Consider the following 22,691-nt stretch of genomic DNA (forward strand, 5'->3'; position numbering starts at 1 on the left):
GACAATCTGTCTGCAACATGTCGTCAACAGCCCACCGCGCCCTGCCCCAGGGGGGACGGGAGCAAGTTAGGAAATGGGGAAGGACGGAGAGAGGGATGAAAGGGGGATAGGAGGTGGTGAGAGAGGTTAGAGAGGATGAGGCGGGTGAGGATGGGGAAGATAGACGGGATTATAGAAGGGTAAGAAAAACATTTGAAAAAAGTAAGAAAATTGGAAATGAACACTTGATTTGAGCAAAATGACAGGTCAACGGGTGAGAACAGGTGACCTTCTCAACACAAAGAACAATTCTTAGATACTGTAGGAAGAATTTGGAATTTTTTATTCCTAAAAAAAAAGGTTGTGAAATGTCTTCTTTTAGTAGTAGTTCAGCTAGACCTAGCTATTTTTGTAAGTACAAATATAAATATTTTCTCAAAGCAAGCTGAATAATCTCGTACACACTCAACTCTGAACCAAAAATACGATATTTTGTTTATTTTCACTATTTTGTGGCTTGTTAAGATTTCTGAATTATTATTATTATATTTTTTTTGCAGTGGAGAATAGTCTTAAAACAATGATCCAGCCAGTTCACAAAAAAAAACAAAAACCAAAGCTACACCAACCGTTACCATGAGATCGCCTCCAGCCTTCGAGTGGGCAAATAAAATGCATCTTCTAGAGCACAACTACCGCTGGGGGGCTAAACAAAAAGCAGCGGCTCTGTTTCTTTCTTTTTTTTTTTCTTCAAATAAACATTTTTCTAAAGGACTTGAATCCCAAACAGCAGCCCTGACTTAAGTCAAACACCACTCAGAGGCTTGGATCCAGCCGCGCGGACTCACCTTCCAAGTTTCTGCAGGTGCCTGGTCTGGGTCAATCAACGGCTGTTTACAGCGAAAATGTTTACTCCGTTGCCGTGTTTACGTACTACTTCTGAGGCATGTAAACATTCTCAAAGCCGAAAATCCAGCAAGGCTCTCCTTTAAAGAGTTATTGTTTTGTAAAGGATCGCATTGTGTAACAGACATATTCTCAATAATTCCACCAGGCTGAAGGCCATATGTAGTTCGGACACGCCAGGGTCAACGAATGCATGTGAACGCACCGCACACTTATAATGAAGTGTTGTTCTTGGGTAAACCCTCCCTTCATCTCCCTTCCACTAGAAAATGGAAATTGATCAGTCTCTTCTCGGGTTTTGATGAGTTGGCGCTCGATATCCAAATATAAAGAGATCCATCGTTTTCTGTAGTTTTCCTCTAAAGCTCTGCTGTCCCAACCTTGTGCGTTGAATCTGACCCTTCTCCTCCCCTTTTCATCTGTGGTTTGCCGCGCCCAGCTCCCCAGAGGCTGCCGGGCCCCTACGAGGTGGTATTCTACAGTGAGACCGACGACAGCCCCGGGGTGATGCTGTGGAGGTACCCTGAGCCCCGCATCCTCACCTTCGTCCGCATCACGCCCGTCCCCTTCAACACCACAGAGGACCCCGAGATCAGCACCGCCGATCTGGGAGACGTCCTACAGGTATGGATGGAGAGACTGTCCACCCTCTTACACCTGTGAAAAGCCTCAAAGCATAGGAATCTGAGATGTCCTTGTGGTTCTTTTGGGGTGGGACACGGCCTTAAGAGTCAGCTGATCTGACTGGCCAGGTGTCTTCCTTCTGCCCCAGATGATGTGAGGTTACACTTTGGCAGCCATGGTAGCTACCGAGGGTAGCGGGAAACGGAGTATCGCTCTTCTTTTTCACTCATCACACTTCTCCACTCTGTTTCCCTCTCTCTCTCTCCCACCTCCTCCTGTAACTCATCCACCTCTGGGCCAAGCCCCCCCCCCCCTAATTTTTCCACTTCCTCTTGTCCTGTTTTTGCTCATCCCATCACCCCCTACCTTCTGTCCCACCCCATCCCCTGCTGGAAAGCAGCATCCACTGAGCCTCTAATCCCTCCTCTCTCTCCTGACTTCACTTTCTTTCGTCAGAAGCTCCCTCCTGTAGCTCTCTTTCTGTCTCTCCCAGCTACTCTTCTGGACTCCCTTCAGTCACTCCTCCCTGTGGCCTTCGCATCCTGTCAGTCCATGTGTCAAGAGGCAGAGATATTTCGGGGCTGCAAGGTGCTGCAGGGATTAGGCTTTCCCCCTCCCGCGGGCCTGGCAGCTGGGAAATGCATAAGTCTGTCTGATAGACAAGGCTGAAGGCCGGCCCTTCTTCGGAGCCGATTGGCCACATATGGTGTTATGTTGACACGCACAGAGGACCCATCTGCGTGTGTGTTCCCGTGTTGAGGAGAGAGCCGCGGGCTTCAGAAGGGATTGAAATTAATGGACAGACTTGTGGAAGGAATGGAGATATGTAGTGGGATATCCCTGTGTGGCCAGACCCAGCATGATGTGTACCATTCATTTGAGAAACACCTAAATGTGCATCGCATAACAGGAGCATCAATCATATCATTCCTCTACCCAGCACCCAAATATACGTCACACACACATAAACACGCTTAGCCTCTGTCCACACTTGAATGCGTGTCTACACATCCGACCAACTTCTTGTGTGTGCACATGGAGATGTCTGCAGAAGACGTACAGCCTGTGTATGGTTAACATGTGGTTCCTCTTTGACAAGTCTGTTAAAGGGAATCAGGTGATGAGAGGTCTGCGGGGGAGCTGGCAAAATGGGGAGGGGGGGGGGGGGGGGTCTAGTATCTGTTTTACTGAAAGAACCCTATGTGAAGATGGAAGGGGATGACGCGCTCTTCCTGCGAGGACAGCTAAGGCATCAACATTTGTTTTTTTTGCAGCAACGTAAATGAGACTTAAATTTACAAGAAACCTGTTTTGAAAGTGCTAGCCTATTCAAGTAGCTGCATTGGTGGGAAGTGCTTGGAGTCATGATGAGACCTAATGTATGAAGTTCATCTTACTTGTGTGACATTTTGGTTCTTGAAAAATAGAATAACCTTATTTTCCCTAAGCGACCTCCACGTGTCGCAGCCAGTTTGAGTTCTCGGCTGTTCTTCGTCTTTTAGCGACCTCCCACATGGCTGCACAAAGCTCAACCTTCGCCCTGATGGCACAGAGTTAAAGGAATTATTTAAGGGATGTGTTGCAAGATCTATTATGCGTTCTCCTTTCTTGACCGTGTGCTTCTCATAAAGTCCTTGACGGTCTTTTGCTGTTTTGTAATGATTTTACTGCGCCGCAATACTCCAATTTAATCGTCCAGATGTTGTTAATGCCCTGTTCAGACTATGTGACATTTGCCTGGATCTGGCTGTCCCAGAAAGATTTCTGAGATTGGGGACAAAATGCTCCACACTGCCGAATCTCACGCTCCCGTCACCGCCGCACGTGTAGTTTGGAAGGCTCGACGACGCACCAGGACCTGTCGCACACGGCTTCAAGTACACAAGTTTGTCGGGAGCTCGTGGACGAAAGCAGAGGAAACCAGGGGAGGAGGAGTAATGTAGAAGCCTATATGGAATGCATGTAATTTATATTAAAATAAAGGAATATTAGGTATATTAGTTACACTTCACTATTTAGGACTTATTTAATAATAATAATATATTTCTAATAATTGACCTCTAAATGCAGGATTAATCCATGTGGTCCATGTCTCCCCACTCGCTCCTCCTCCAAATTGACGTAATGTCCCCTATTTCCTTTGTCAGCACAAAATAAATGAGCGCACGCGTAACTAACACACCAAACCTTTCTTCATTGTACTGTAAAGCTCCATTCGTTTTTTATGTTTACGTTGGGCAAAGTCACGTGGAAAAACTTTATATATGTTATATGATGTGGTACGTGGTATGTTTTGTGGTACTCTAGCACAGAGATGCAAAATGCATGCATTTTTCCACCCAAACAAACATGGATGCCATGCAGCTCACTACTGTGGTTGTTTGTGCAGCGAACTTGCAGCGCTGACATTATACACACAGTTGGACACTCATGAGTCTACCACAAGTCGCTCCTCCATTTCAGAAGTCCACACGCACCCATTTGCCGCATCTCGTTGGTTGTTGAAAATTGCCGTTGCAATTTTATCGATAAAATCACACATTTTTGATTGAATCGGGGGCGTATAAAGACAGATTTGATTCTTCCGCTCAACACACATACATTCACAGAGCTACGATTCTACAGCGCCGCTACCCCGGACTGCCCCGAACTCGCCCGATTTCAAATCGTTGCCAAATGGGCCCTAAATATCAGGTGATGTGGCCCTCATTTGACATGACTCCCAGGCTTTCCCCTCCAGACTCTATTGGTGCGATGTTGCGATGGGAACGTGGGGAGATGTTGGATCAATTGTGCTCGTATGATGTGAAATTATCTTATGTGTTTTGACTCCAGCTGCTTGCACCAGCATTGGAGCCCGTTGGGGTGATATGGATCAGGGCAAAGTGCTACTCTGGTTCACAGGGTTATTTCAACAGGGCCCAGTCTTCATCAGCCGAGCTCACAGGCATCCCAGATTGAATTCAATTCAGTCTCTGGCACAACGCCATTATTGTTACTTGATTTCCTTTTTTTTTCTCCTGTGTTCCCGTGCGTGGGAAATCATTATTTTCTGGGTTGTTATTTTGTCGCTCTGAAGGCTTTTACAGCTTCCCGCTACATAGAAACGCTGTCATAATGAAAAAAAGAATTGCACCCAAACAGTAATGCCGCTGTTTCTTTATCCAAAGAAAGAAAGAAAGAGTGAGAAAGGGAGAGGGTGGTTTCTCATGGAGGTTACATTACTCTGTTGTCACTGAGATTGAGCTAGTCTGAAGGATGTGAAGGGGGAAGAAGATGGAAATAAAACAAGAAAGAATGGAAAGATGGGAGAGAAAAAGAAAGGAGAGAGTGTTCGTTCTCCCACTTGGGGGAGGTTGGGGAGGCGGTTGCAGGTAAATGGAGTGCAGCTCCCTCTGCCTCCCTATTCTCTCCTCCCCTCCTCCACTCTCCTCCTCTCCAGCCTTCTCTCCTCCCCTCCTCTTCTCATCACCTCCTCTCTCCCCTTTCCTCTCTCATCCCTTCCTCCACTCCTCTTCTCACCCCCTTCCCCCCCTCCTTCCCCTGCTCTCTTCCTCCTCTCCCACCACCACCCCTCTGATCCCCTCCTCCTCTCTTCCTCTCCTCTCCCCTCTTCCACTCCTCCTCTCACTCCCTTCTCTCCCCCTCTCCTCCTCCTCCTCTCTCCCTCCTCTCCTCTCCCATCACCTCTGACCTCCTCTCTCATCCCCTTCTCCTCTCCTCACTCCTCCTCCTCTCCTCTCTTCTCCACTCCACCTCCCATCCCATCCTTTCAAACATTCTCCTCTCCCTTCCTCCCCTCCCCTACTCATTTCATCCCCTTCTCTCCCCCTTCTTCCCTCCTCCTCTCTTACCCCCTGCTCCTCTCCACCTCCCATCCCATCCTTTCTTTGCACACACCCCCCACCTCCCCCTCTCCTCCCCTCCTCTTGTCCTCACCCCCTCTTTCCCCATCCTCTCTCATCCCCTCCTCCTCTACTCTCCTCCTCTCCACCACTCCTCTCACCCCCTTCTCTCCCCTGTCATCCTCTCTTCTCCCCTCCTCCTCTCATCTTCTTCTCTCCTCCTTTCTCACCCCCCTTCCCTCTTCCTCTCTTCACCCCTCCTCATCTCTCATCCTCTCCTCTCCCCTCTCATCCCCTTCTCTCCTGCTCTCTTCTCTCCTCCTCTCCTCCTCACTCCTCCTCCTCGCTTATCCACTCCTCTCCTCCTCTCCTCTTCCCTCCTCCCCTTTCCTCCTTCCCCCTCCATCTCCTCTCCTTCTCTCACCCCCTTCTCTCCCCTTTCCTCTCCTCCCCTCCTCATCCTCCTCTAATCCCCTTCTCTCTTCCTCTCCTCTCCCCTCCTCCTCTCTCATCTTCTCCTGACTTTCTCTCCCCTCTCATCCCTTTCTCTCCTCTCCTTCTCCTCACCTCCCAATAGACCCCTCTCCTCCTCTCCCCTCTCTCCTTTCATCTCTTCTTCTTTTCCCTTCCCCTTCCCCCCTCTTCTCCCCCCTCCTCTCCTTTCCTCTCCTCTCCCAGGTCTTACCTCCTGCCTTTTGCCCTTTTCACTCCGTCCTCCTCACGCCCCCTTCCCTACTTCGCTGTTCACTGAGCACATCGTGTTCAACAATGTTTTCTTCTTTTTTTTCCTTCCTTTTTCAAATAAAATCAAGATTTCCTGCGTTGAATTAGTTGCGGTTTCGCGACAAGTTCCAGCGTCTCCGAGGAGGGAATTTTCAGTTCATTTCTTCCACACCAGGACAGGTGTGGAAGGCCAAGGCAAGGGTCCATCATGTCCAGCCCCACCTCCCTACCCCCACCCCCCACCTCCCTCCCTTGGCGTGTTTGTACATACAGTAGGAAACATTGAGGAAAGGAGAATGTGCAGAAGTTCCCACCTGCAAAGAAGCCACAAAGTGATGGAAAGAGGTGAGGGAGGGAGGCCGAGAGAGAGAGAGAGAGAGAGAGAGAGAGAGAGAGAGAGAGAGAGAGAGAGAGAGAGAGAGAGAGAGAGAGAGAGAGAGAGAGAGAGAGAGAGAGAGAGAGAGAGAGAGAGAGGTGTGGGGAGAACGTTGGGGTAGTTGCTAGGGTGAGTGACTCATCCCCCCGCTCTACGTGTGGTCCTCTCAGCCCTTCTGAATCATAGACAGGTGTCCTCTCCCCTCCAATTCTTTCTTTCTTTCCTTCTTTTTCCCCATCTCTCAACTTCCCCTTCTCTCTCTGCCCTAGTCACACTCTGCGGAGGAGGGAGTGAACTCAGAAGCCATGATTCATCCAGACTCCCTCTAGAAAACATGGGGGGGGGGGGGGTTGGAGATATATTGGAGCAGAGGGGTTCAATACAGCGCAGAAACAAATGTGAACACATGCTTGCTGTTGTTCACACACAGTGGAAAATCAAAAACAATGTTTAAAAGAAAACACAAAAAAAAACAAAAAACTTGATCGAGCTAAATGATCGGCCCATGCAGTGAGATGATTTTACTGGATAATATTTCTTGAAACGGGAAATGAATTATCTTATAGCCTTTAAAAAAAGAAAAAAAAACAGTCCACAAAACATTTTATTCCTTAAACAAGGAAACGCCTCTTGGAATTTCCTTTGATTGAAAGAAAACTTTGAAACAATATCCCTCGAGTTAGCTGCTTTTTCCGAGTTTCGAGCTAGTCAAAGGCATATTTTCTGAACAACTCACTGAATGCTGCTATGCCCATCACTTAATCCCCAAAAGAAAAAAAGAGAGCAAGATGTATTTGTTAATGTTTATTTTCAATATTGAAAAGATAATGTTAATATGCTTATTAAGATACACACACACACACACACACACACACACACACACACACACACACACATTCTTCTAACCACCTTCATACAGGGTCCTTGAGGTGCTTGAAGTGCTTGAATATCTTCCTCAGAAACGTAAGTCCAGGAATACCTTGAAAATAGCCCCCTTTTGTGCTGAAGTGCTTGAAAAGTCCTTGGGAAAAATTGCAATCATCAAAAACCTGTGATATTCCCCCAGGTTTGGTTATTTGAATCCTAATGTCACCCTAAAACATTTTCCAGAATGGCTTTTTTTTTCCTCACGTAGTAGCTCTATTTCTTCTCTGTCCAAACGTTTGAAACATCATGGATTATGACAAGGAAATGTCCATTTAATCCAGCATGGTTGGAAATGGACACTTATAATAGTAGATGACAATGACATGAATAATATATTTAAATATATAGACAATGAGAATAAGATTGTTATATTTTTTGTCTTGTGTGAAGTCCTTGAAAATGAAAAAAAATGTTCTTAAAAAGTACTTGAAAGTCCTTGAAATTCATTTTGTAATGCCAGAACGATGCCGATGCAACTTTAGGCACCCTGAGTGGGTTAACTCAGCCCAGGCTTCTTGTACGATGGACTTAAGTCCGAACGCAGCTTTGCTCTGCCCAGCACCTCTCCGCTGGCCTGGCACTTGTTTTCTCACTGTCCCTGTGGCTGGAGATGAACCAACCGGCCTCAACACAAAATCAAGTTGCGCAGCTGTTGTCTTCCTCTCAAGTTGTTGTCCTGATTTTTATAAACAGGACCAGGCCACGGTTATTTTTCATCATTCACTTAATCCTCCCTCTGCCCTACATCTCCGACGCACCCTTTTCTCATATTGATGCCTACTACTTCTTCTTGTTAGTTAAAACCTTTTTTTTTTTTATGCTTGATGTTTCAACTCTGAGGGGGCTTTCTTTTCACTCAGAACAGAGTGGGGTAGAAAGGGAGAGAAGGTGCTCTCAGCCAAGATAACTATTATTTTAGTTGGGACAAGCGCTCAAGCAGGGCTGTATTAGTCACAGCTAATGTACTGTGAAAATAAAAAGACTGTCCGTGTGGCTAATTTGATCTGGAGACCTTTTTTTTTTTTTTTTTTTTTTTTTACACCTCATCCAGCAAAACTACGCTTCTACCTTTTTCCTAACGTTTTGCATTACAAAGTAAAAAATGAAGAAAAAAAAAACAGCGGAGAGGCGAGTTCTACAGCCCCAGCCCTTATTCCTGATTTTCCACACTTATTAATAATAACTTATGTGTTTGCCTGCCTGAGACGTTGTTGGCCAAGTCGTTTTGAGAACAATTTTCATTACAACTCCTGAGTAAACATTCGCTCAGGCCGATGTCAATTCAATTTGTCCGCTGGCTGATAGAAGGTAACTCGCAGTGGAATGTTCTGACATATAGACATCGGCGGAATAATGCGAGACCTAATGGCGGTGTTGATGCAGGTAATAAAAACCCACGGCAGACGAGGCGGTGGACGTCAGCGGCTACGGCCCCAGGGTGAGCTCAGAAGTCTTCGATTGCACGGGGCATTACCCAACTCGAGCCGCGTTCCGCTGCGAAATTGAATTAATTCGCTCAAATCTCGACCTGGAGTCTCTAGTCCCCACACAACGCGAGGCAAACAGTTCTACGCTGTGTGGGATCAACACGGCCGCTTGACCCACCCCGATAAACTCCATGCCGATGATATCTATCACCCTCGCCGGCAGCCATGGCTATAAATATATTTTTGTGTGGTAGTAGTTTCCAGGCATTTGAATAGCTTCCAAGTTGGAAATAATCAGTTGAAAAACAACAATAAACAGCGATCCACCACATCGAGTTGGCCGACCTCCTTGTGGATATCTCCTGAGGGAAATTTGCCTAATAAGATTATTGATTTTTGTTCTGATCGATCACTTAATGTATGCAATTAATTTGAATTGATTGTCCTTTTCAGTTTGTTAATCTTACAGAAGGTTGTATCAGTTGTTTATTATGAGGTTTTTTGTATATTGGCACAGGTTTATTGGGTGCAGTAAACTGTATGCTTATTATGTTTTCCATTGCCATTTTCTGTTTTCATATTTTGTATTGCTTTAATGCTTCATTATTCATAAGGTAATTATTATTAGGGGTCCAGCTTGCAGGGCTGGAACCCTATTTTTTTTGCTCAGATTTTTATTATTATTTTTCTCCTTGGCATTTTTTGGGCTAAATGTGTCCCACAGACATGGTTGAGGTCTCCTCAGAACTGGGGCATTTCAGACATCTTGTGGTTACATTTAATCCACATTGATCTACATTGTGAGCAGGAATTAGTGAAAAACCATTGCAAATTTACCGGAAGTCGCAGAATGTTGGCATACCTAGATTAGATTGTGGAGCGGGGTACTTTTGGACATCATCCAATTTCTTAAGAAGAAGAAGAAGAATCTTTATTTGTCACACGGCACACCACACTACAACACATACACACACACACGCACGTGCTTTGGATGGTGGCTGGTGAAATGAGGCCTCTGCATTTAACCATCCTGGCTTGTCCTTCCTCCGGGGAGGGCAGCCAGGAGCAGTGGGCAGCATTCGTCGATACGCCCGGGGACCTGGTTCCAAATGTCCATCGCTGGTCAGACGATGATGTGGGCATGTTTTTGGTGGGGGTCCTTACTGATGTTAGATGGAGGAAGCCCCATGTGAGCACCGGGAGAACATGCAAACTCCACACAGAAAGGCTCCTATTTGGGAGATAACCCGCCGGAGCACGGTGCCAACAGCGCCCTAGGCAGGAATCGAACACAGGACCTTCTGGGCATGTGCATCTGGCGAGGTGTGCAGTGTAGACTCCATAAGTGTGATTGTAACTCTTTTTTGTAGTAATACTGATTTATAGATGGATGACAGCACAAACTGATGCTGTGGGACAAGAGTTCCATTGGAACTCGAAAATTTGTAATTGGTGTCGATACGAAGTGACAGTGTGTTTTACAGGAACTCTGAAAACTGTAATTTGTATCAAACATTACTAACCTGGACCCAATGTAATGCTGCTTGCAGCTATATTAATCATTATTATTATTATTATTTTGTCTATTGTGTTGATGTGAGCTGCTGGGACATGCAATCTATCTATCTATATAGATCAATGTATCTATTGATCTATCTGCCTATGTCTATGTACTTTATCTATCCATCTATCTATCTATCTATCTATCTATCTATCTATCTATCTATATATCTATCTATCTATCTATCTATCTGTGTGTGTATCTTGTCTGAACTTAACAGACATTAAACATCACATTTCCGTTTATTGTCAGTCTTAAAGCAACAAACACTCTGCAATTTTTACTTTCGATGAACTCTCGTTCATCTCTCGCCGCTCCAAACCAAGGCCGAACAAGCAATGAAGCAAATGCAGCCATGCAAATGTCTTCCGCTGTGCCATGTATGTATGTACCTAACATATTCATGGCCATATGCCGTCATGTGTATAGAATATCCCAGGTGATAAAAACATATATATATATATATATATATATATAAAATTTGTCCCAGGTTTTTCAGTAATGCAATTTCCTGGAATTCTTTGCAGAGATTGGTTGGGTTTCCACTCCGGTGGCTCTGTGGTGGGGCGCGGGTGCACAACTCTGTCAGGCGCAATTATATGAGCCTGAGTCCAGGAAAACCTGTGTGGTATTTTGTTCATGATGTAAGCATATGTTACCTCATCTACAGCTTTCTTCGGAAACAAACACACACACACACACACACACACACACAGTTGCATTTCTACCCTTTGTTCATGCAGCTTTCGCTTGCCATACACATGGATGCCATGGTAAATCTGCAACACACACGCACACAAAAGTGCCCTTGTTGACAATTGAATTTGTTTGGCCCACATCGAGATATCCCCATACCTACAGGAGATTGTTAGCATGCCCTTGGCTGTGCAGAAGAGACATGCACTTGTTCATAAACACCCCTACAGACACTTGCGCGCGCGCGCGCGCGCGCGCGCGCGCGCGCACACACACACACACACACACACACACACACACACACCTACAGTATGTGAACATGTGTCTTTGAGGTGTGCTGTGAGGCCCCTGCCACCGCCAATCAGTCAGTGACTCGGTAACAGGTGGTCAGTGAAATCCAAGAGCCTGCTTTACCTCATACAGGACGACCGGACGCTTTGCGGGTAAATCGCCGCTTCGATGCGAGGAAAGACCAAGCGAAACCCAACCGCACATCCCATAATGTGAGAACAAGACTCCTGTTGCCTCATCATTATTCAGTGTGAAAATGGGCTCTGGGACTGTTTTGTCTGTTATAATGGCCGCCATGTAGAGTGACGTTGCCCGGTGTTTATTTTTTGCTGCGGTCATGCCTTGCCTCTACGGAGGACGTGTTGCATTCTGTCTCCCTGCCGGTGGTCTGTGGTGGAACTGTTTTTATTTTATTATTATTTTTTGTTGAAATTACCACAAAAGACCAAATAAGTTTGTCTCACATGAAAAGTCTGAACCGAGCAATCCCGGCGTCCTTAAAAAGCAAAGGGATGTTTGTGCAACGTTTGACTTTAAAGCTGGATTCACTGCGACTTTCTTCCAGGTACCATGCAGCCTGGAGTACTGGGATGAGCTCCAGCAGGTCTTCGTCCCCTACCGGGATTTCAGTCTGTCGGAAAGCAGCGCCTGCCAGCTGCGGCTGCCCAGCCTCAGCCTCACCCAGCAGCAGAAAGAGCTGGTGACCTCAGATCTCTGGAGGATCGTGCTCAACAGCAGCGGAGACGGAGGAGACGAACAGAGGTGAGAGGGGAGGGAGGAGGGAGTCGTTTGGAACGGGCTCTGTGTGTGTGTGTGTGTGTGTGTGTCTGTCTGTCTGTCTGTCTGTGTGTGTGATGATCCTGAATAAAAGCCGGGAAGGGAAATTATGACTTGGGACTGTAAGTCCTCACTGTCGTAATGAAGCCGATTGACTGGGCCAATGTACCAGCATTTCCCTGGATTCCCAGGTTGTCCACCATGAGGCAGAACCGAGCAAGTGAGCGCACCCAGGCCGCCAAGTGCGAACCCTAGAGGAGTACCCCCCACCCCCCACCCCCCACCCCCAACATCCAACATCTGGTGTGCAGGAGCAGGGAGCGGGCTTGGAAGGCGTTCAGATCGGCCTAATGAGATTTCCCAGCACACCGAGGGCCTGTCAGGGCCCATCCGGATTCCTTCCTGCTTACCTTGAGTGTATCTAATCGAGGAAGGGGGGATGGGGTGGTGGGGGGTGGAGTGGTGTGGTGGGTTGGGGGCGGGCTCGTGGGAAGACAGCAGAGTTCTAAAAAATAACACCCTTCGTTTTATGTGGCTCGTATGTTTTCCCCGAGGCTTGGCCCCGGGTTGGGTGAGATGGGTGGGGGTCAGGTCGGGACTGCCGAGGGCCTTCTTGTCTTCTCGTTTTCCTCCCTTCCTACTTTTCATCCTGTTCCTTGTGTTCCCACACTGAAAAAAAAAAAAGCGTGATTAGAGAAGAGTCATCAAATCAAAGAAATCAAAGAATGTCATCTCATGAAAATAATAGTCAGTGCGAGATTGTAGTCTTAAAATGAGGTCAGATGCCTTGACATCTCTGTCAGAGTGTAGAGCAAGGTTTTCTTTTAATCCCTAGAATGAGCTATTTTTTCAACTTATTTCCACTTATTTTTTCCAGCCGAATAACATTACACACACAATTCCAGACCAGTCAATCTAAAGAGATAAGAAAAAAAAGATCTATTGTTTTATTTCTTTTCGCAGCGCGCTCTTCCCTTTTGTCCTCCTCGCTTTCCTATTTCCTTTCTCTCGCCAATTCTTTTGCCCCCCGCCCCCCCTTCCTCACCCTTCCTCACTTCCTCCTGGGGTTTAGGGGAACTTTTAAGCGTGGAAGAGAGTTGTTGCCAAGCCCACATTGCTGTGTGGCTTAGAGAGCAGAATGGGAGGAAGAAGAAGAAGAAGAAAAACATGTAAGAGACGAAACGGAAGAGAGAGCGCGAGAGGGGGGTGAAAAAAAGACCAAACTCCCAAACAGCACCAGATCCAGTGTAAAGTTAAATATACATCTGCGTTTCATTATAATCATATACTCCAAACACTACATTTCCCTTATGTTTAAATTATTTGTCCTTTTTGATCAAAATTGATTCCCTTTTTCCTCCCTCGCTCATTTCATTTGCCTTCATTTACTTCAGTTTCCAGCAGAAAAATAACTTGACCACCGTGCCAAGTAGGAGTAATGAAAATTGTCAACATATGATGCTTATCTTTTAAGGAGTGGTCTGTCGCACCAGTATTATTTCTTTTATATATATATATATATAATTTTTTCACAGTGGATCATGGTAGCAGCAAATAACAGAGCAAATGGTCATTCACTTCAATTACCTTCCATTCAACATCATCAACCATGACATGCAATTAATGTCCGCTGAGAGGGCCTCCATGCAACCGCAGCAGTACGAGCTCTCCGGATGAGGGGTGGAGGGTCTATGCAGAACAAAGGAATTCCACTAATTCCCAATAATGGTAATAGTGGAGAAAATACCTCTGAATGCGGTGGAGGAACCACTTAAGCGGAAACGGCCTTTACTCGGAATGTCTCGTTCTTTATGATCAATCGAATCGAAAGATAAATCAAAGTGAGTAACGGTGATGTATGCAGGAATACAAGAGCACGCTATATCTGCTTTTATCGGAGCGCTCAGCTCATTGAGCTATGGGGCAAAGGCACATCTCACCGTGATCATGCTGGGGCTTATGACCACGATTCAGCAATTGGCAATCGTCAAAGATCATCTCTTTGCCTCTTCGTGTTAAGACGTTTGCCATTGAGGTAATGTTTATCTGCGTCACAAAGTGCCTCGTTTCCCCTTCGTTTGTATGTTCACTTTCGACAGCAAGGAGAGAAAAAATGCAGGAGAACCAACCAGCTCATCATCTTTCAAATGTTTGTTTATCACCTCCTTCCTCCCCTCGTGTTCTAGTTCAGACAGTGAATCAGGCTCCCAGCTGCCGTGCGACCAGCTGGTCTCTCCCACGGCGCTGGCAGCTTGCGCCCGCATCGATTCCTGCTTCGCCCCCTGGTTCGTCCCATCTGCAGGGGTCTCTCTGCAGCTGGCCCACATGGAAGTGCACCTCTGCCACCATCTGGAGCAGCTGGGCACAGGTAGGACCCAAAAGCGTTCTTTTGATTTCTCTGACGTGATTCTTCTTCGCTTTAGCAACAAAGGTGTAGCAACCAAACGAGCAACCACGTAGGCCTGAACGCTTCTGAAATGGGAAGTTAGCCATCTCTAAAAGGTTTCTTGGTTTCTTTCCAATCGCACCTGAGGACCATGGAGATCATGCAATTGCCATTAAAAAATGGCGGTTGGTGCGCTTGATGATGCTCGAGTAGCTTGTGTTTAACATATTAGCTTTGTTCACATATGTTTTTATCATGCAATTCAGACTAAACAAAAAAAAAGATGCCACTATGTTGTGGAAACGTCTAACCACACTTGCATGTGTCATGCATGAGACCCAGCAATCTCCTTCAAGTATTGGTTTAATGATGCTTGAGTAAGTCAATCCTCCTAATGTTCTCATCGTAAAATGATTTTAGATCAATTCCATTATTTGCTTTAATATCTGACTGGATGTCTGTTGCAATGTAGTCTCCTTCAAGTCAAAACGTTGTCTGTCTCTCTGCTCCAGCTCCCTCCCAGCGACTTCGGCCCTTCCTGCCAGACAGGAAGCTACCCCAGGAGCAGGAGTTCATGGTGATTGGCACCCAGAAGCCTCAAGTGTTCTTGCGCCAGTGGAGCAACGGAGCACGCCCATGTCAGGAATTCCACTTTTCCACCAAACTGGACTGTCGGTTGCTGGAGTACCGAAACCTAACGCACCTCCAGCTCCTTCAGCCATTCACACTACAGGTAAGACTGAGAGGGTCACATGGCCTTCCTGGATCGTGTGACTTTTTCCAGGGTACAACCATATCATTTCGTAAAACCTTTTGTTTTGATCGTAAAATGATTTAAAAATGACACAAAGTCTAAACCTGAATGTTTTCCATCTCATCCTTTGTGTTTCAGGGCCAGGCAGCAGCTACCCGCTGCCCCCAGGGAAGTCTGCTAGATGGAAACGTGTTTTTGGAGCCGATGTTCCTTAATGTCAGCCAGTATGCTATCCACACCCTGGACACTGCTGTACAAAGCTGGCAACAGGTGAGATGGGGTGTCGAGCCAGTGACACACTGGCTATGATCTCACGCTGTAGAATACAGTAAGGTATAGGTTCCACCATAATAAAGTCTGAACTCCTAACCCTCCCTCATCTGTTCAGAAAATTTAAAATTGTCTCTAAATCCTGGATTTCTCTAAATCAGCGACCCTTTTCCTCAAGAGCAGCCTCACAAACACAAGGCATTCAGCCAAACAGCAGGAAATCACCCAATATGTCTTCCCAGGTCTTCTGCAGCTATTCCCAGAGATGTAGGACACTGTGGGCTATTTTGTTTTGACTCTTCTGTCTAGTTCGTCCTCTAAAAATTATATGGATATATGGATATATTATAGTGTGTGTGATGGTCTTAGAATTTTGTGGGAGCCAGTCATGATTCGTCTATGCAATATATACCAGTAAATTAAGATCATAGGTGTCAACATTTTCTTTGCATAAAATGTGAGCAGGCACGATTGAAGGGCAGATTTGTGCAGCACACTGTTCATGATTGAAGCCATGTAAAGCCATGTAAAGGATATACATTTTTCATACCAGTTACCGTGTCATGGACATTAACAGACTTTGAGCTCCTCATGGGCCTCTAGTGCTATGCGCCCCATCATCCTTTAGTTCCCAGCTCAGCACCGCCTCTGGTAGCCAAAATGTTTTTGTGTGAACTATTGCCCATAAAAACACGGTAAAACTGGAGTGGTGTCACCTGCCAAAACCTCATCTGGCCTTGAACACTCACCCGCTATTCTTATAGTGTGGGCCTTGGAGACACACACACGCACAGACACACCCTGGCCTCCCCAGCTTGGTTTGCCCCATCATGAACCTGTTCAACCCAGCTGTGACTTTGCTGACTCATGTATTAGGCTCTGGAGCTTTGCGATTCTAAATTGTCATTTCAAACACTGCCACAGAGATAAATCATATAATAAAGGCGCACACACCACACCTGTGGGAAATGTAATTATATTAGGCACTTTGGAAGTCTACAAAGGCACTGATGGCAAAATGATTGTATTGGCTGAACGTTTAATACCTTTGTTTTCACTCCGTGGCATCATTGACTCATCAGAGGCATTTAATAGACCGTTTTTGATGATAGATTTTATGTGACCCATCCCTTCATCATTGCCTCATTCAGCAAAACAAATGTTCCCTATTTGTGCTGGTTAAACGGACCATAAATAAGCTCTAAATGTCGGGTTGGTGGTTGCTGTATTGAAAGGTCACATTTTAACCGGAGTGTTTTGGATGATGTCGGTATCCATGACAGGCCATGCCCACAGTGTGAAGAACGGCTCGGTAGGTTATTGGTTGCTCACACAACTCTGTTCGGTTGCGGCCTTTTCCGACGCTGATTGAGTGATGCCTTTGGCCCTGTGTTTGCTATCGACGGCCCTCGCCAGTGACTCATACTTTGCCCTCGATGTGCTGCGTGAGATTCTCACACACACACACACACACACACACGCACACACACATACACACACACACACACACACACACACAGTGACACACCCTAACTCATGACCAGAGAGAGACACTATGCAGATACAGATGACTGTACCTCCACTTACACACATGGAAATACCGACACATTCACAATCATACTCACAAACACAAACCTTATTTCAACCGTGTGTATTTATTGGTGTGGGCTTGATTTTTAAAGAAATAAATAAATTGAAGAAAATTATAAAATTGTCTTGATTTGGTCTAAACCGCAGCATTACACTCATAACTGTTGAGGAAACTTTTAACTACCTCCAGCCTTAACCACTCTTGAGAACAAGGGATGTGGGTGGGAGTAAGAAACACACCATCGTTTTAAGCCCAATGAGCTGCATGTGGCTACAGTATCTCCAGAGTAAAGGGTAGAGGGAGAGGTCAAGTGCAGTTTTTGTTTTTTTTAAAGCCCATCCATTAGAGGAAGCTCAGGTTCATGTTAAACATTTCGCTCACTTCAGAGGAAGCTGTGAATGCAGCGCCCTGTGGAACATTCTGGTGTTCTACGCCCCCTCCCATCCTATCCCCTCCCATGTTCTGCTCTGTTTCTTGGGATCTGAATGTAAGTTTCATATGAGGTATGGGAAGAAAAAAAAAAAGCCTTTTATGAGTGCGATTAAACACAGACGTTCACCTATGGTGTGGTTCACCATTTCAGATAAATGTTAAGGCCTGCCATGCTCATCTGTAAGGTATCATACAAGTGAAGACATAGCTTCCAGAAACAAAGCTTGTGGATCTTGATTGAAAAGCCAATTGGGGGGCAGTTGGAAACATAAACAGGCTCCATTTCCCCCGATGCAGAAGGATGAGTCCCAACCTGTGTAATTGTTGCTGCGATTTTCTTGTTTCCTGGTGTCAAGGCTGGGGTGGGGGGCTAAGTTGCGGCTGTTGTGGTGTTGGGGAACCGGCATTGAACCGTGTTGGGCTCCCTTAAAGCTAGAACAAGCCTCCTCTCAACTACCGCACAATTACAGCCTGGAGCCCAAAGCCCGGTCATCTGTACAAACCAGATGGCTGGAACCAGAGCCATAGATTAAGATTAATGGAAAAATCAATCCTCTTCTCTCGTGCCAGTATGCAATGGTTATCTCTACTGGGCTTTAATGGCTGATTTCCAGTCAATTCGTTACATGCACTAAATACCCAGGTTAAGCTCAATAGACGGGTTAAGGTAATAATGCGATTAAGATGTTTACATGTGTTTGGAAAAATGTGATTACTGAAAAGTTTACGGAGTTTACATGGCAGTGGTGTAGTCAAGTTATTGATGCAAAGTACTTGCTCTGCCCTCCGGGAAAAACGTCCATCCACAATCCTCTCGGACACTTACTCAACTATGTCCCCATCTCTCACTTTCTGACCAAAACTGTGCATGTTTTCCGGCGGTTGCCATGGTGTTCGTTGTTATCTTATACGAAACAACCTTTTTTCGGGTCAAATACATGTGATCACCTTATTCAAGTGCATGTAACCATGTCACCAGTGCTTATCATTAACTATCCAAACGACGCCTTAATAACGTATTTTTATGCATGGTCTATTCCTTCATTCATAACGTACAGAAGACATTGAAGGGTCAATATTTTTGCTGCACCCCCCCCGACCATCACCACCCCATCCTCCATAACCCACGGCTCCATGCTTCTGCTAAACAACTCTGGCTCTCCCTGTCATAGCTTCAATCGTTTGCCTCCCCACCCCCCTAGCCCCACCCCAGCCCCTAACCCTAAGGGATGTGGCTTTAGAGGGAAGCCACACAAAAGCCCAGTAGTATTTACACACTCCACTTTCTCACAGAACATCCAGAGGCCCTCGAGGTATATCTGGGACACACAGGACAGGAATTCCCTCCTCAAAATTTATTTCCCCCTCTTTTACCATGTTTGAATGATTTTGAATCATTGATTCTCCGACCGGAAAGACAGCACAGATACACGGATTGCGTTACCGATTGCAGCAGATGCGCCGGTTAAAGCAGCTTTCGCAGGAAATGTATCTAGGTGTATGAGATCCGATAATTGGTTCATAACTGCCTTTTTACAGGCCTCCCGAATAGTGGACACAGTGTCTAGTTTCATATGTATCTCTGATGAGTGGGTGTTGATATTGACTCCCCATATTCCAGACAGTTTACTGTACCTTGTCAATTATATAGACCTCTGAGATCAGGGCCGGACCCTGTGAAAACCAGAGTAATAAAATCTGGGTAGATTATAGAAAAAGGATACTTTGATTCCAGCGTGGGCCGTCCTCTCAGGGAGAAGCTGTCATCTTGTGCTTTTTTAACACTGAGTTTGTGCTGACTGTCTGCAAATATCTTTGTCTTTACCCACACAAAGCCCCCAGAAAGAGAGACAGGCGGTGATTATGATTACTGCAGTGAGCTGAATCGGAGCCGACAGGCAATGCCATCAAAGCGATGCAAGCTTAGCGATGGCATCTCAAAGATGGCGGCAGGAAGTTTGTAAAATTGCGGTGTCGCGTTCAGGGCAAATAGAAAAAAAATTAAAAAGCCAGCGCAGATAGTGTTCCGCTATAAAAACGGGGATAGATTTTGAAAGCAGTCACAGCTGTCCTGCCACAGTATACGTCTCCCTCCCGCTCCCTCCCTCGCTCGCTCACTCCCTCACTCACTCATCTATCATTTAAACCCTTTTTTAATGGTGTAAACTTTCCCATCCGTTTCCAATAGCATCAACATCCCCGGGACCTGGTACGTGCTTGGCAGACAAACTCTGAGCTTTTTTACTGCCAGTCTCTTTTAAACCCTCAGCCTTTCACCTCCCTCTATTTAAAAAGTACACAGCAGGCCTGGGTCTCCCTCTCACTTGGGATAGCATGAGCAGTTACTGAGAGGCTATCTGAACCACAGTTAGGTGTGTCTCAGGGACATGGAAGAGGTAGGGATCCCAGCCTTTGGAAAGACATGCACACACACACCCTCTTGCTCTTACGGGCTGTTTTGAAAGTTTGTATACTCTCTTCCCACTCCTAACCTAGTGTATTCAATAGCGGGCCAGTCACCTCTTCCCCTTTGCATGTGAGCTGACGTAGAGTATGAGCGGACTCCTCATCTCTGTTGTGGACTTCATGACTTCAGATTTTCTTGTGGAGGCCATTTCAGTGACCCACGCCCTGTAGGTGGGCTGGAGTCCACCATATTGTTTTGTCCATTAAAAACCGCAATACATCGATGACTCTCGCTAACAGGAATGCGCATCTTCCGTGGCCTGGCCTATTTTTTTTTATTTTTTTTTTTTCAATGTGCTGTTAAAGGAACAACAGTGACACACGTGTACAAACAGGATTGCTATTTGAAAGGAGCTGACATCTCCGCAACTAAAACAAACATTGCGCAGATTTCATGAAAGAGATGTTGCTGTGAAGGGAGATGCTTTGAAAAAGTCCAGGAGAGTCGGGAGAGTTTTGTTTTTTTTTGTTTTTTTTTGGTGTACGTGTATGGGACCAGGGGGTAGATTTGGCCCCATAGCCAAGTCAAAGCAACTCCGGCCTGGATGGCTGTCAGACTGAAATGATTTACTCAAGATTCAAGATTCAAGATTTTTATTTGTCACATACATACACATACTTTCATACATATATGCAGTGAAATGTAATGCAACGCACCCGGTGATAACACACAATATGTCCTAGGGAAAAAAAAAAAATCTTTCTAATAGACCGACTTACTGACTCCTAAAACGTGATACAGTAAGTTGAATACTTATAGAATAAAATAAAAATATATAGAATAAAATAAAATACAATAAAAATAAAATGAAATAAAATGGTATAGATTGCGCTGGTTGAGGTTGTGTTGCTCCCAGTGATGATGTCACTCATTGCACCCTCCCACAGGCTGACAGCTGGCCACAAAAATCGACACCTATTAGGTACCAGGCACATATAGCCAGACTGACATACAAACGCAAACACACAGACACTGCAGGTACAGTAGTGCTGAAATACACACAACCAAATAATGTCATTTCAGAAACTGTAAACACACTCCTGGAAGCACTGCACCAGCTGTTTAGTTCATACCCCTCCCCTACTCCCGGAATCTCTTATCTCTGATTCCCTGCTACACAATCTTCCACCTATCCTTCCATAACCACATAACTCTCCTCTTTCCCTCCCATCCCTCCATCTTTCTTTCTCTCTCTCTACTCAGAACGGGGAGGCCGAGGCCGAAGAGCTGGTCTACAGCCATTACGTGATCTGCAATGACACCCACGAGACGCTGCGCTTCGGCCAGGTGGACACAGACGAGAACGTGCTGCTGGCCAGCCTCCACAGTCACCAGTACAGCTGGAGGTCCCACAAGTCGCCACAGGTAGCTGGAGGCTCCCGCAACTCTGGGATCTGTGGGCTAGTGAACATGCAGACCTATACATGCAGACACACAAGAATGCAACATGCAAAATCAAGAAGTCGAGAAACAACCAATGTACTATACATTCTGGTTGATGTTCGAGATGGAGGCCGACAAAAAATATATGCTGTATACCTCCAGTATAATATATAGTATATATATACAGTATGTATAAACTTACAGGCCACTTTATTAGGTACAGCTGTTCAATTGCTTGTTAACACAATAGCCAATCAGCCAATCACATGGCAGCATCTCATTGCATTTAGGCATGTAGACATGGTGAGGATGACTTTCTGAAGTTCAAACCGAGCATCAGAATGGGGAAGAAAGGGGATTTAAGTGACTTTGAATGTGGCATGGTTGTTGGTGCCAGACAGGCTGGTCTGAGTATTTCAGAAACTGCTGACGTACTGAGATTTTCACGCACAGCCATCTCTAGGGTTTACAGAGAGTGGTCCAAAAAAGAGAAAATATCCAGTGAGTGGCAGTTGTGTGGTCCAAAAGGCCTTGTTGATGTCAGAGGTCAGAGGAGAATGGGCAGACTGGTTCAAGACGATGGAAAGGCAACGGTAACTCAAATAACCACTCGTTACAACCAAGGTATGCAGAATACCATCTCTGAACGCACAACACGTCGAACCTTGATGCAGATGGGCTAGAGCAGCAGAAGACCACACCGGGTGCCACTCCTGCCAGCTAAGAACAGGAAACTGAAGCTACAATTCACACAGGCTCACCAAAAATGGACAATAGAAGATTGGAAAAACGTTGCCTGGTCTGATGAGTCTCGAGTTCAGCTGCGACATTCAGATGGTAGGGTCAGATAGGCATGTAGACATGGTGAGGATGACTTGCTGGAGTTCAAACCGAGCATCAGAATGGAGAAGAAAGGGGATAGAAGAAGAAGAAGAATCTTTATTGGTCACATGGCACACCGTGCTACAACACATGCATATATATACACACACACACATGCTTTTTTTTTGGGTGGTGGCCAGTGAATTGTGGCCTCTGCATTTCATCCATCCTGGCTTGTTCTACATCCGGGTGGGCCAGCCAGAAGCAGTGGAGAGCATTCGTCGACGCCAAGTGTCCATCGCTGGTTGGACGATGAAACTGCTGACCTACTGGGATTTTCACGCACAACCATCCTTAGGGTTTATAGAGAATGGTCCGAAAAAGAGAAAGTATCCAGTAAGCGGCAGTTGTGTGGACCAAAATGCCTTGTGAGAATGGGCAGACTGGTCCGTGA

General features: G+C 45.8%; 1 protein-coding gene across 1 annotated transcript in view; it reads left to right on the forward strand.

The window, feature by feature from the left end:
* vps13b (vacuolar protein sorting 13 homolog B) overlaps positions 1 to 22,691 on the forward strand; it is a 410,620-nt gene that overhangs the window by 319,932 nt on the left and 67,997 nt on the right. Inside the window, exons 41-46 of the mRNA XM_080006210.1 lie at positions 1,325 to 1,509; positions 11,921 to 12,117; positions 14,319 to 14,500; positions 15,031 to 15,251; positions 15,411 to 15,542; positions 21,236 to 21,397. Coding sequence (XP_079862336.1) covers positions 1,325 to 1,509; positions 11,921 to 12,117; positions 14,319 to 14,500; positions 15,031 to 15,251; positions 15,411 to 15,542; positions 21,236 to 21,397 — 1,079 coding nt within the window. The remainder of the gene's footprint in view (positions 1 to 1,324; positions 1,510 to 11,920; positions 12,118 to 14,318; positions 14,501 to 15,030; positions 15,252 to 15,410; positions 15,543 to 21,235; positions 21,398 to 22,691) is intronic.

The sequence above is a fragment of the Zeus faber genome (assembly GCF_960531495.2).
Source record: "Zeus faber genome assembly, chromosome: 8".
In the NCBI taxonomy this organism is placed as follows: domain Eukaryota; kingdom Metazoa; phylum Chordata; class Actinopteri; order Zeiformes; family Zeidae; genus Zeus; species Zeus faber.